At 41.7% G+C, this 15,009-nt stretch overlaps 2 protein-coding genes across 2 annotated transcripts in view; both read left to right on the forward strand.

The window, feature by feature from the left end:
- Nucleotides 1–5,711, forward strand: part of IQCH (IQ motif containing H) — a gene marked incomplete at its 5' end in the record, with an annotated part of 72,307 nt that extends 66,596 nt beyond the window's left edge. The window contains 3 exons of the mRNA XM_082488799.1: nt 1,131–1,192; nt 4,033–4,141; nt 5,527–5,711. Of these exons, the coding sequence (XP_082344925.1) occupies nt 1,131–1,192; nt 4,033–4,141; nt 5,527–5,628 (273 nt within the window). The 3' untranslated portion in view covers nt 5,629–5,711. The remainder of the gene's footprint in view (nt 1–1,130; nt 1,193–4,032; nt 4,142–5,526) is intronic.
- Nucleotides 5,712–10,562: 4,851 nt separating this feature from the next.
- On the forward strand, nt 10,563–13,519 carry LOC309676467 (uncharacterized protein C15orf61). The gene is made up of 2 exons (XM_082489017.1): nt 10,563–10,928; nt 12,805–13,519. The coding sequence occupies exons 1-2, from the start codon at nt 10,595–10,597 to the stop codon at nt 12,930–12,932; spliced, it is 462 nt and encodes a 153-aa protein (XP_082345143.1). The 5' UTR covers nt 10,563–10,594; the 3' UTR covers nt 12,933–13,519.
- Nucleotides 13,520–15,009: the final 1,490 nt, after the last annotated feature.

Consider the following 15,009-nt stretch of genomic DNA (forward strand, 5'->3'; position numbering starts at 1 on the left):
GCTGGAGTAAAAATCCTGAAGAACTGCAGTACTGAGATATCTGTCTGATTTGGCTTAAGACTGGAAGCAGTGAAGGATGAAGAGTATTAGAACATATTTATGTTACACAACAGGGAGTGAGATCGTGTCTCTCTCAGAGACTAGAGAGGGAACGCCGTCCCGGCGGGTTTGTTCACACGGCTCTGTGGGAAAAAGGATTGTGGCTGTCAGGCAGGAGCTGCGCTTGGGTTTAGGGCCATGCTACCACTGGGTTTTCATGAGAGCACTTGGCCATCATACAGCCCTCGCACTCACCTCCATAGCCACAAGAGAAGATACACCTTTAGTGGCCAAGAATTTGTGTGATAATGGAGAACTGAAAGAGTCCTGAAACTGAAAGAACTGAAAATGCAGTCTTTGCTAGGAAAAGAAGCGTTTAAGGCTTATGAACAAAATTGTAGAAGAATGAAATGTAAAAGGATTCAGAAGATGTTATACAAGACTGAACAGCAGACAGAGATTTCAGATCCTATGGCACAAGGCTGCACTGGGAAATGCAGAGCTTTACGTGTTTTCTCGGTATAAACCCTCCTCAGGGATGGCACCTGCTCTTGAGACCTCAGTGATCAGTGGTAACTGTCTAGAAATCAAACCCAGTTTTGCTGCTGACCAAACTGTCACCAGTATCAGGCCCATGATGAACCAGAGCAGAAGGTTAATGACAGTTCATGTCCCGTCTATATCTAAGGCGAGTGAAAACCTGAAGGACAGGAAAACCTAGGCATATTTTCACTGTCTTTCAATGTAAGTGCGTATAAGGCTTTTAGGGGTTAACCTGTCTCTTGATAAAAATAACTGTGTAAGGAGATAATTTTTAAAATACTTATAGATGTCTCTTTCTGCTTTGGCAAAAAAGTACTTGCTATTGAATAGACTTTGCTGCGTGTATTCTATCTACATAAAGTTAATGTATTCTCTACAATAAGCTAGAGCAATAATCTACTCACACTGAGTAATAATCCATTACACAATTCAAACCCAAGCTTTCTTAGATACTGTTATGCTTTTACTCACTGTATTTAATACATTTATTATAATTATCATTACTTTAGGAATAATTAAAGCAACTTTGTCTTTTTTTTTTTTAACAGGAAAAACAGGGAACAGTTTTCATACTGTATGAGGATCAGAAACGATGCAGATTGGGAATGATGTAAGTATCCCCTGTCAGTTCCACCGTGTGATGAACGGCTGGGAACACGCTTGATGTGAAGAGAGTGACACCATAGCGTGTGCTGGGACACAGGTCGGGAGGGAAATGAACAATCTGAGCACCACGCGCTCAAGGTCACTGACTGTCACCTACCCTTCAGAAAAGTATAATAACTTCTTGTAAGACTGACCTTTTGAAAAGTTTTAGGGAGGCTTTAGGCATTTTAATAATTAAAAAAAGAAAAGTACAGGAATCTGCTGAGATCAAAGCCTGCCTGCACTTCAGATTGGAGACCTACTGCGATTAGCTTGACAAGAGCTGGATTCACTGTCAATAGCGATCTAGCTGTGAGAGCACACGGATTAGCGCAGGCTTAACTTTTACAGGCAACGTTATTAAAAACCTAACTATACATGATGCAAAGAAGGTTGAAGTTAAATGCCTTTTTAGATTGTTCTTCACAAAGTGATCAATGGCAGTCGGGCAACAGCAGATCTGATAGTTTAGTAATTCTTTACACATACGAACCTCTCCTAAGAAGTCTAAGCGAGCATAATCTGCACTGAACCTACTATACACTGATTGAAAACTGCTCCTCAGAGAGAATTTTTATGTAAAGTTTACTGCCAGAATAGGATGTAATGAGTGAGGGGCTGAAACAGCCTGGTTTAGGTCTGTTCTGTATCCCTTTGATGCCGGAGCCATTTCATTAATGACCTGGATGAGAAAATGGTGGCTTCTAGTGCTGGATGTGACTGCAAGTATTTTGGAGGGCAGGAATAGAATTCAAAATGATCTCGACAAATTGAAGAAACAATATGAAAACCAGAATTACATTCAGTTGTAACCAGGTGCAAGAAATTACAGTTAGATAGCAGTAATGAGTATGAGGAAAAGGATTTGTGAGTTACAGTGGCTTACAAACTGCCTGCAAGTCATGACGTCATGATCTTATGGAAAAAGGTGAACAATATAACCTGGGAGACGTTGGAAGTAATCCTGCCATTCTACTCAGAGGGAGGCAATGGAAATGTTTAGAATTCTAGAAGGCATGACTTACAAAGCAAGACCGGAGGAGGCAGAAGTGAGATCTGCTAACAATCTTTAAGCACATAAAAAGCCGCTGCAGGAAGGAAAAGTCTGATTTCCATGTCTTTGGTAGCAGGACAAGAAGAAATGAACTTAACTTGCAGCAAGAAAAGACTCATGTTTAGCATAAGAAAAACGTCTGATGGAAGTAAAGAACTAATTAGATTGTTCAGTGCGGTTGTCATTGACAGTGTTTAGTAACAGATCAGACAAACCTGTGTCAGGGTGATGTAAGCAGCATTGATCCTGCCCTAGCACAGGGAATGGACTAAATGAATCCTAAAGATTGCTTCTAGGGCCCTGATTCTTTCAGCCTGTGCTGAGCTCCTTGCAGATGAGCTGTGGGTAGCATACAGGTGAGTCAGATTTGTTTAAAGCTTAGCTATTCCTATACTACACTGCACTGACCTGCAGTCACCATGTAGGCAGCTTATGTGATTGAGCTGGAAGGCAAATTCAAAAGAAAATCACTAAACAAGAAATTGTAAAATATCCACAGGAGCCATTTAAAAAGTGATGTAGGCATCTTAAAGTGTTCCATAAGCCACTAGATGCTCCTCAGCGCCCACTGATGCTGAAAGGTGAGCTCTTTCCTTCCCCGACCCCGGCTATGAAGTCCTCCTCCCTCCTGGCCCTCCTTTTGCACCATCTGTGGTACTTTTACACCTCTCCAGGAGCTGATTCAGCTCAGTAACTCAGCAGAAAGCTTTCTTTTATTGGATTGGTTTTCTGTGAGGCTAAGACAGACTCAGTCCGTAGAGGGGTATACAGTGAGTGTGGGAGTTTTGCGAGATGGACAGGGAGGAACTGCAGAGAGGAGAAGGACCTGCCCTTTCCAGTCAGTGAACTGTTGGGTTGGCTTGTCCCTGTTGGTGTGACTTCACTTTGTGAGCCGCGCACCTTGGAAAATGAAGTCCTCACGTTAGAGATACTGCATCCTACTTATATTCTTGCTAACTCCTTTGGAGCAATACATCAGTAGTTGCTCCCCCAGTAAGAAAAGTTAACAATACCTTTTGGATCACCAGCTTGAGTTATTAATGTATTACCAGAATACTCTCAAATATATTTGCCATACATTCTGATCCCATATTTGTCCTCCATGAGATTTTCAATGCAATTTCACTATCTTAATTTGGAAATACTTTCAAGAATGCAACGGTTTGATCTTATAAATCACCGAAATACCTGAAACATCTATGAATTATCATCCATTTTACTACACTGAAGATCTGTTGTCAGTTCTGGTCAGTAAATGAGGTACATTCTTCCTCAGCATAATATCCTGTTCTATAAGATCATACACATTCAGAGTCTGTATGTACCACCGAGAAACCAAAGCCTCAAAAGCTACAGCAATCTAAGAAATGCTGATACTGCAGAATTTTGTCTTTCAGATGTCTTTCACGAATTGTAGGCAGAAGCAACAGCTCTTCTGAACTAATCTAGGTGTGTGAAGTGTTCTACTGTCTCAGTCCTAACTCAACAGTAGCCTTTTACTTGGAGTAGCTGAAACCTTACCACTTACTTCTGCTAAGTTGATTAATAAAAATTATTTATTACACAAATCCGTTCTGTTGACAAGTTAAAATGGAGCCTCATCTTTCATATCTCCCTGAAGATTGCCACCTTGTGAGATTGAAAATACTCATTAAATTCCATCACCAGACAGGCACAAATGAGAAGGCGATTGTTTTTAAGCATGTGAAGGGAATCATTGGTAAACTCATTTGTTTGGATATCATTAACAGAACAATCGGAGAGGATCTCCAGGGGGTCCTCATGACCTTTGCTCGCAATCTCTTCATCATCCATCAAGAAATATCAGCACCTAATATGCAAGGCGAGACCAATTTTAAGGTGAGGTGTTAATTAACTAACGATCCTGGGTAATTTCTGTACAAGGGCTGAAAATACCTCATGCTGTATCATAAACAAGTGCTAAACCATTCCTTTTTTATTGTTAGCGGTATGTATTTTACAGTGTCTAGGTCAATATAGTAAGTCTCCCAATGAACCTGTTAGTTAAATTTAAGTTTGAAACTTTTTCTTTGAAAAGAGACATACTTTAGTGTGAAATTATTTGTAATGTAATGCTCCCGACTGTCCTTTGTAAGAGCAAAGGAGCTATTGGCACTACCTCAGACAGTTCTGTCACGATTGTCTCGTTTATTTTGAAGAGACACCATCGAGGTAGGAATCTTAAATTAGAAACAAACTTTTCATCTTATAATAGCTCCTTAGATTATTAACACTGATTTCTTTCAGGCAGGCAGCCACTGAGTACTTAATCCATTGGTTCACATCTTTCACCCCGCCATCAATTTCACAAGTCAATTTTGTTCCCAATTTTCTCTGCTCTTTGAATCTGCCCGCAGCGCCCATCCCTGTGCCCCAGAGGATGCTGTGGGGTGGTGCGGGGGGAGGCAGGACAAAGCACGGGGGCTCGTCACACTGGGAAGGTTCCCCCAGGAGCGCCCACCTTTACTCGGAAGCTCCTTTGTGCCGACCCTGCCGGCTAAAGGAGACAGTAAAGCAATAATGAATCCAACCCTGTGCCCCGCAACTAGCACTCATTACAATGCTGCTTTTTGATTCCAGAGAATAGCTAAACTTTCCGGAGGGAGTTCTCTTGCTAAACTATATCACCTTTAACTTTATAAAAAGTTTCTAAGATCCTGTCTGTAAGTGTTTTGTAGAAAGGTGAGGAGGAGCACTGTGTTACAGATTTGTATCTTAAATCACATAACGTAATTTATACCAAATTCTTTCCAGTGTTAATTCTGACTGTATTTCCTCTGACCAGCAGAGTGTGAAATTACAGTTTTAGAGAAGATGCAATTAAATTTCAACATGTTACAGAATAAACAAACAAACACCACATACACCCTTTTTTTTTTTTTTCTTCATATGAGGGAGTGAAAAGTAACCACTGAAGAAAAATATGAAAGGGAACTCTTCTTCATAGTGAGTTAACAATGATTTACATATGTGAAATAGAACACCTGTTAGTTAATTAGAAGTACAAATTGCAACAAATTGTATTTTTTATTTACCTGAGATTTGTACATATTTGTACATATTTACTAATAATTCCCCAAAGTAATAGTAAATTTAATTGGTGCATCATGTCCTGTGGAACACTGGTTACCTTTTCAAGGCAAGTACAACCAGCTGTGCATTTTGGCTGCTAGATTTCATTATAATGCCCATTAAATAACTTGTATTCCTTAAATCTGTTACAGATGGCAATTCAAGATATTGAAGCAATTCTAGGAATTACAGCAGAAAACAAACAGAAATTGGAAGAAGAGCAACCTTCGAAAGCAGATGCTCTGAAAGAATAGTTAACGGAAAATGTTTAAATGCCTTATTCTTTATGCTTCTGGAAGTGCTTTCTCATCTGTAAGAACAGGTTTGGTTTTCCTTCTGCATTGGCATGTGAAGTAATATTAACTGAGACAGTACATTTCCATGTTTTCTGACTGCGGTGTTCAGAATATCCCTTCTTTCACAAGAAAAAACTGCTGAAAAGCAGAGGATCTTGATAAATGCCACTGATGTTCATACTGTCGTTCCTGAAGTACAGTATCTGTTTTTAAAATCTCATTAACAGAATACATAGAGGGATCACGCTGTCTTTGTCACTAAATCAGACTAGGAGATCATACTCTATTGTAAAGAGTCCCGTGACCCTAAATTCCCTTTCAAACCTATTGTCTTCTAAAATACAGGCTTCCAACATGAAAGTAGGTCTAGTGTTCCTCTGCCTACAAATAAATACATTTAAATCCCACCTTATCAGTAAGGCCAGCACCCCAGATTCCTCTTCAGAACCAATTGTCCTTATTGTTATCATTCTGCTATTTCTTATCTACAGATTTATGCAGCAGTTGTTTTATGTTCACTTTCAAATGATGAAAAATAACAGCAATGGTGCTGGTTCAACAACAGATTCTGAGAGGACCAGTACAATTATACTTGTACTAGGATTCCCAGTATACCATGGCTTCAGCAGATCTACCCATCCATCAAATAGGTTCTGTATTTCAGATACTGCTGACTTTTTTAATCAGAATTGCTGTGCACTGTTATCTTAAAGGACAACAGTTGTAATTGTAAAATTGTCTTTGTCGTTCAAATCTCTAATCTCACCCCAACAGACAACACATTTTAAATTTTACTATAGAAGAGTGTGTCTTCTCCATTGGATGGGCACTGCTGTCCCAAGCATGGCAAGTATCTTTGAGGTTAATTCCCAAAAAGGTCAGGCAAAAAACAGTTTTTAAGACAATCAATGTGTGACCAAGCAGTTGCAGCAGATCAGTGTCCAGTTTTTCCGAAGCCCAAGTTTTCAATCCATTAGCTTTAAACATTACCTTTGGTGTTAGTCTTTTTCTCTTCTACTTCGGTCACAAAAGTAATTTATTGCAGATCAGAATGTTTGCATATATGCTGATCCCCGATTCAAATAAAAGTCTAAAAGAATATGTGCATTTAGTTCTTGTTTGGTTGGTTTTGTTCCTTTTTTGAATGCAATCTCAATATCGTCTTGGATTTGGATATTCCAGAGCCCAGACAGATTTTTCTAATGTGAAATTTAGCCAATGAATGACCTTTCTGGAAGTCTTTATTCTATATGGTTAGAAATGAAAGTAACAGAGGTATTTTTGGCTGTGGTAGGTACAACAATGATCTCTCACTTGTCAAGAAATAATATGCCAAAAAGCACAGTATAATTGCTTATTAGTTCTCCCAACAGGGTAATAAGATATATTTGTTCTCTGTTCTACTTTGAGGGGCTGCAGAACAGCATCTTGTTCCGACTCTCTCCTCATCGCATTTATAATATACTCCCTCTTATTTTACTGCTAAGAAGCTCTTTGTAGATCTCTCACCTAGCTTCACATCCAAGCTATATAACGTCCCAGTTTGGTCAGTAGAAACAACGTTCTGGAGGAGAAGGAGGCATAGGAGAGCATGGCGGTATCAGCCTAGGAGTCAGTTAGTTTCTTAAGGGTTAAGGAAAACTAAGCCTTGATCCAAGCCAGAACAACATAAGGTCTGAGAGGCTCATTAGTTCACTGGCACTTAATAGACTGCAGTGTCCTAGGAGTAAATGAAACCTGCACTTCCTTCTGTCTTTGTTCTATTCTGACAAAAGAAAACTGTACCTGTTTTTGCAGAGAACAAGCGATCTGAAAGTTCCCGTGGTGAGAGAGATTTCTCAGTATGTGCAAAGTGTGAAATGTATTTTGAGGAAAAAAGTTTTTAATTACTATTAACACTTCTGAGCGTTGAGCTGATGGAAGGATTAAACTGCTTTACAGTCTCTCACATTCGACTCCCATGCTGCTGGTGCCAAAAATATATTTTTTTAGCAATACAGCAGATATAAAATGAAATTATAATCTTTAAAAAAAAAGTCAGAAATGTAGTAATGATTCTCCTGTTCACACAACTGGATTATTTATTCCCACTCACTTAATAGAGTTCTTGAACTGTATCTTGAATTTTAGCACTATTTAGAACATGATCTAAACTGTGAAGAAAACAGAACAAGAGGGAATCCAAAGATAAAAGGTGGCCCGGGTGTGGCTGCTCATCAGAAATTGCCAAAGAATTCTGAAGCTAAGGACAGCAAAAGCCCAAGCTGGTTCCGCAGCTGCAAGGTGTAGTGGAATGCTGGTGGAAAGAGATGAGGGGCAGTGGGGTTTGGCATCAACTGCAGAAGATGCAGACAACTAAAATAAAGGCGTTGTGCTTCTGATGCAAATGAAGATGTGTGTTCAGTTGACAGCACTTCATGGATCTTGTTTTTGCAAGAACTGACACGTTGTCTGAGGCACATGTGCTAGTCATTTCAGGTCATTCTCCTGAGAGAACATTACCTGCAATTCATACTGGAAACTGGGTCTTCTTTTTTAGGTATTTGGGCTTAAAGCCCTACAACAAAAAAAAAGGGGTATTCAGCCCAAGTTTCCATATTTAGAGTGACAACTCTGAGCAGAGATCAAAAAAGCAGTTCATCAGCACAACCACTTCCAGATGTATTCTGAAATGAAGTATTCACCCTACCCGTCTTCTGAAAGATCTCCGATACCTCACTCAAATGGATAGTTCAGGAGAATTTATTGCCTTCCATCTAGGTTAAGGTAATGAACCCCTGGAATGAACCCTTGTCCTCCTTAGGACAAGAGGTAACGGGCACAAACCTGAACATAGGAAGTTCCATCTAAACATGAGGAGGAACTTCTTTACTTTGAGGGTGGCAGAGCACTGGCACAGGCTGCCCAGAGACGTTGTGGAGTCTCCCACTCTGGAGACATTCAAAACCCGTCTGGACGCTGTCCTGTGCAACTGCTGTAGGTGACCCTGCTCTGGCAGGGGGGTTGGACTAGATGATCTCCAGATGCCCCTTCTAACCCTGACCATTCTGTGATTCTGTGAATTTTAAAACTAACCCGATCCTCAACATTTCACAGTGGTTAGCTAACATCACTTTGCATTTAACAAATCACCAATCATAGATTTGATGTACTCCCTGTTATACAGATCCTCTGTGTTTCATTTTAGACTACAGATTTTGTTACAGCAGTCAGACACCAAAGATGAGGAACTACAATCATTGACAACCCTCATTAATGTAATTTAATATATCGTCTCAACTGAAGAATGGTTAGACAGGTTTTTAGCTTTATCCCAAAGATGTACACTTCGGGAGACTGTTTTGATGTAAAAATGATCAGACTATACCAGAATACAATGAACAGAGACCTAAATAGCGCAACCAAATATTACTAACAGAAGACATTTGGAAGAATGCCTCATAGTAGTTCCAGCCTCATCTTTAGGATGTTTGGTTACGATACTCTTGAAGTATGCAGTGTTTTGCTATGCATTTGTAAATATATATGTTATATAATATAAATATTTCTAAATGCTACTTCATTCCATTTACAGTACATGTTGTGCAAGTAGAGGTGCATCTGTGTTCTCTCCACCAGTGCAAGGTTACACTGCCAGAGGCTCAGGGGTTTTTCCCTTCTTGCACTTTAAACGCTAAGCGCAACAGAAGGTTAACTGCAAAATATCTTGAAATAAATACTTTTAAAAATCAAAGTAACTGTCACATGTCTGCTTTATAGGCAACAGCTTTATAGGAGGTAATTTTGACCATGAAATGTAACAGCAGAATATCAACCTTAAGGCATAATACATTAGTTCACCCCCTCACCATAGTGAGCCACAGTATTCGATTCCAACTTCTCTTCTATCCTCAGTCATTGTTGCCACTAATAAAGAAAGATATTAAAGATCACTATATGCTCTATTAATTATAGGAAGGTGAACTTGAGTCAAATTTGTTTCTGACGATGATTAATAATTACTGGTTCTACACACATGTAGTACATTACAGTAAATAAACAAGCTACATTGTTGGGTAGTAATTGATTAATTAGCACATTCATACTACATAGCTCAATGGTTTAAGATTGCTGAGTTTGAGATATTGCTTGCAATTATTAAAAGGAAAAACTTGTTTCCATTTCTCTGCTTACTCTTCTGTACAGTCTCTTTTTCTCAAATAGACTGTTTAATGGTTCAAAACCTTAGCTTTTATGTAGAAAAAAAAATCGTATCATGGAATATTGGTTATGATTTTTAAGGGTTTCTCTTCCAAGGGGTCTGACGCTTTCAAAGAACTATTTTTAACCTGACATCGCTGTCCGATTCCACCAGTTTCACACAGTTTCTCCCGAGGGCGCGTTAACCCGGTTGATGCCGCAGCTGCGAGACGCGCCGGCAACACACCGGCCGCTCCCGCCAGCGCGCACGCTGCGAACAAAACCATTTCTAAAAACGTAATTGCCCGATTCTTTGCGATATTCTCACTCGCAGTGTGGAGCGCAGGGAGGGAGGCGCGGCCCACCTGCGGGCCCGTGTCGGGCAGGACGACACCCCCACGCACACCCCTCGCTCCGCGGGGCCGCCTCAGCCGGCGCCCGCCTCACCTCAGCGCGGAGCGCTCCGGCGCGGCCTTCCCGCCTCCCCCTCTGCCCGGACCCTCCGGCAGACGCGCACACCGGGCTCCCCCGCTCTCCCTCGCACCCACAGGCGAGGGCGAAGCCCGCCACTCCCGATCCCTGTCCCACAGCGGCCACCGCCCCTGAGGTGACCCCACCGCCGCCGCCGCCCCTTCCCGCCCTCCGGCGGGCCGCGGCCGGCGCAGGCGCCGAGGCGGCGCAGGCGCGGCGGAGCGGAGCCGCCGGTGCGGAGTGGGTGCGGGAGGCGGGGGGAGAACCCCGCGGGATGCGGGCGCTGAGGCGGCTGCACGAAGCGGTGGTAGGGCTGCTGCTGTGGCGGGGGGCAGCTGTGGTGCCCCGTCCCGCCGCCTCGGAGGTGCTGAGCCAGCACCTGCGGCAGCGCGGCCTGCCCCACTGGACCTCGTACTGCGTCAAGTACAGCGCCGTCCGCAACGACCAGTTCGGCCTCTCCCACTTCAACTGGCGGGTGAACGGCGCCAACTACCACATCCTGCGCACCGGCTGCTTCCCCTTCATCAAGTACCACTGCTCCCGCGCCGCCCCGCAGGACCTGGCGCTGCAGAACGCCGCCTTCACCGCCCTCAAGGTGCTCAACGCCGGTGAGTCGTGTCCCGGGCCGGCTCCGCGGCCTCCCCTCAGCTTACCTCGCCGGCTGCGAGGCGGGCGGGGAGGCGCTCCCCTCGGCTCTTGCCGTCCGGCGGGCGGAGTGAGGCGGTTGAGGCGGGCGGGCTGCGCCCCTGGCGGGAGGGGCGGCCGCGGGAAGGCGGGGGGGGGGGTGGCACCGGGAGAGGGCTGAGGAGACAGCGGCGCTGGCGGGCGGCAGCCGTGTCCCCCGGAGGCGGGACCCTGTGAGCGGGACCCTCCGTCAGCACCGCACCCCCGGAGATGAGCGGGGCCGCGTGAGGCGCCCCGTCCTCCGCCCCCGCCGGCGGGAACCGGCCCGGCTGGGGAAAGGCTAGTAATTAAAACGTCCCCGTCCTGCCCGGCGGCTGCGAGAAGGCGGAGCCGCACACCGATCCTCTCCGGGGTTTTCTCCGGTTCGTGTTTCTCTGTCCGGTTGTGAGAGTGAAAAATTAACCCGCCTTAAAAGCAGGCGCGCGAGCGCTTGTGACTGGAATGGCTTAACGTCGGTCGGTGTGGAGCGTTTTCCATCTAAAAAATCTGCGTTGTGTTACCGCGGGTGAAATTCTCTCCTCGAAGCAAACAGACGAAGCAAAACAGTTTGTTTTCTTGCAAAGTGCCTGGGCTAATTTTTCGTATCTGACGTACGGGCAGTGTCCCACGCACTGGGGGACCGGGACCACGCTTCAGCCGCAAGTGCTGAGGCAATATAAATAAATGATGATGCTCTGTCGGTACCTTATTAATATAAAAAATGCATATGGATAAGTTTTGAAACACATCATTATTCAAAACTTAGTATATAGATACAACACTTACCTAAGTGGTGTCAGCCGCATAACTGATTTCATCAGTGTCTTGTTTTCATATGTCATTTAAAAAAATACATCTCATCGGCGTTGCAAGTCTTCAGTGACTTTCTACAAAATATTTCTGCCAGTCTTCATTTTTTGATCATTCCAACTGACATAGTGAGAGAATGTAATCACAATCATTGCTTTCTTAATAATGACTTTAAATCTGATTTTATTTTTCCCTCCCCATAGTCAGACCTCTTATCTTCCCCATTTTTCTCGCAGCTACCCTGCATGTTTCGTATTTAAATGATTGGCAAGCGTGACTAAAAAATCAACTCGTCCCCCTCCTCTGAGAATCCAGCTTAAGCACTTGGGTAACTTTAAGCACGCTAAATTTGGTGTTTCTGTACCTTACTGAATTCAGGGCCTAAACCCATCTCTGCTTTTTCCCCTGTATGAAGAAAAATATTGTTGTCTGGATTAGATGGGTAACTCGGCAGTGCTAAAAATTATGGCACTTTTTATATATAGACCTTTCTCTTCATTCCAATTTTGTTGGAGTTGGTAGTCTTTACTGATCTAATTTTCCCAAGAGCAGCTTCACGTTGATCTATGAAGTCACTGCCTATTTTCCTTCCTATCGGTACTCCGACACACAGCCCAACTCTGAACTAATAACTAAGTGGATGTCCAGGGAGTTTGTGTTTTAGTGATATTAGATATTATCTTTAATCGGTAGAAATCAGGCTGTATACATGACCATATTTCACTTCTTTCATACTGCTATCCTCCCATTTTCCTTTTCTACTAATTCCTGCGTATTGCTGCTTTTCTTAAGCTGCTTTCTGAGTCTTGTGTACTTGATACACGAGACATATTATGTACTGAGAGCTGCTTGTAAGCATTTCAGTAAAGGCAAAATGTTAATAAGGCAGCTTTTACAGGAATGCTTTTCCTCTAATTTCATTTTGGAGTCATTCATTTTTACTATTATTAGGCGATTTTAATTTTCCTGGCTTGCTGTCTTTGTATGTAACGTGTTTTTGTCTTTTCTTAGGCATCCCAACTTTACTATATGGAATTGGCTCCTGGTTCTTTGTCAGTGTCACAGAGACTGTTCATACGAGTCATGGCCCAGTTACTATTTATTTTTTAAATAAAGAAGATGAAGGCGCAATGTACTGAAATCATGCCCTCAAGTACCTGTCATTTGGTGGGTTTCTGTGTTACAGCTGCTACAAATATCTACTCCCTTTGACTAAAAAGAACTGAAGGCAACTATTTGTTCTTTACAGTGCATTCTTTGACTTAACATGCTGTCTTCAGGAAGCTTCATGGACTTTTTGGTCACAAGAGATTTATTTTTGTGGAGGTCAGTAAAGTTGAAAAAGTAGAAGCCTTGGGAGAAGAATTAATATTTCTAAGGATATTAGAATTTGGAAGTCAGTGACTAGTACCACTGAGCAAGCTTGTGATAATTTAAAGAGATACATCTGCCAACTTAGAGAACTGAATTGTAGCATGCGGGCAAGTAAACTGTGAATACATGAGGCATTTTCAGAATGTTACAGAAAAGAGTAAGCTGCTTCAGTTTAAACTTTGGCTAGATGTTCCACAATGCATTAATTGTCATAGTTGCAAACATGTTTGAATGAATCCATGGCACTGAGTATTAACAATTGCCTGGAAGACTCTTTGGAAAAATACCAACCCAAGAAGTTAAAAATGGCTGTATCACATTTCTTCAAATTATATTTAAATAAAATATCTAAAATATGTATTATGCTTGTATTTTTTTCAATTCTTAAACTCCAGATACTGGCTTTTTTTTTTTTTCCTTTTGGTTGCTTTGTAGGTAAGGAACAAAACCTAAGGAATCTAGAAGATTTAGTCCCCTGTGCTAATTTACAAATTGTTGATATTTTTAATTAATACAGGAGAATGAGGAGAATACTACCCTCATTTTTTTGATGCAAAATAACGGATTTCTCCAGCTGTAACTGAACACAGCTGTAACAGGTACATATAATGATGGAATGACTTAAATTCAGTTGGAAACCTGGGCAAAGAAAAAGATTTTAAGGAATTACTTGGATAGTGGAAATATGGAATTATTGGATAGTAAGTTCAAACAACAGAGACACCTGTACAGGATATATTACTGGTGCTTAGTTTTAGTGCCAGCAAATAATGCAGTCTATTCCAAATCCCATGTCTGGAGACGTATGTTGATTATTCCAGTTTTCATAAGTAGGAAGATAAATGTAAAATCGGTAGGTGCGGTTTTTGGAGGGTGATCACTATTCCTAAATAAATGATTATCAAGCTATGACTACAGTATAATTTCATTTAAATACTTTTTTACTTAATTCCAGATAATGGAACTGTTTCCCACTTAATGAAGCAACACAAGTGTGTTTTCTTAAAAGCAACACTAAATAACACGTTAATTAGAGAAGCGCTTGCACTGTTCTGTTTAATTTTGGAGAGTATTCTTGACACAAGTTAAATGTGTCTCAAAGATGAAGAGATGGTATTATAGGAAACCTAATTAATAATGACTGTTAGCATTTTTCTAGAACTGATTTTCACTGTATTGGATAAAGCTAAATAACTGCAGCTCATAAGTTTAAAGTCAAATACTGCTCATTCATTGCCACGGATCTGCTCGATATCTTGCTGTAGAGGTTTAGTCTCAATGCAAGGTTGATAAAATGGTTTTTAATTACCAGACTATAAATACAGCTCTTCATTGGAGTTGCACCTCCACTCACTGCAGCTTGTTTGATTTCTGATAATGTGTACTGCTGACTTTGCTTACCTGTTTTTCAATAAATGCAGGCAACGTGACTCCTTGTCCATACAGTGATGGGCAAGTCTCCTTAGAGAACATCTTTGACAAACTACCCTATTGATTACTGCAATTCTGTGCTGCTTGCAGCATTAAATAGAGACTTGATTTCTTGTTCAATGATCTCACTGTGTTAACAATTAAGCAAATGTAATATTTTCTTGTATTACATGAAAATCAATAGACCTCTTGCTCTTATGAAGTTGATCATGCTAAAGGATGAACTAGAAGATGTCTGAGGGCAGAGTGCAAATATAGTATCATTTGTTCATTTCATTAAGGCTCGTATGTGACCCCTTACAACACTTAAGAGGGAAAATATGCTATTTATAAGGTATAACGCTAGAGTTATTAGATCATGACAAAAATAATTCTCAGGTGTGATAATGTCTTCAGCCAAAGGTAAAATAC

This window comes from Vanellus vanellus, assembly GCF_965231255.1.
Source record: "Vanellus vanellus genome assembly, chromosome: 11".
Classification (NCBI taxonomy): domain Eukaryota; kingdom Metazoa; phylum Chordata; class Aves; order Charadriiformes; family Charadriidae; genus Vanellus; species Vanellus vanellus.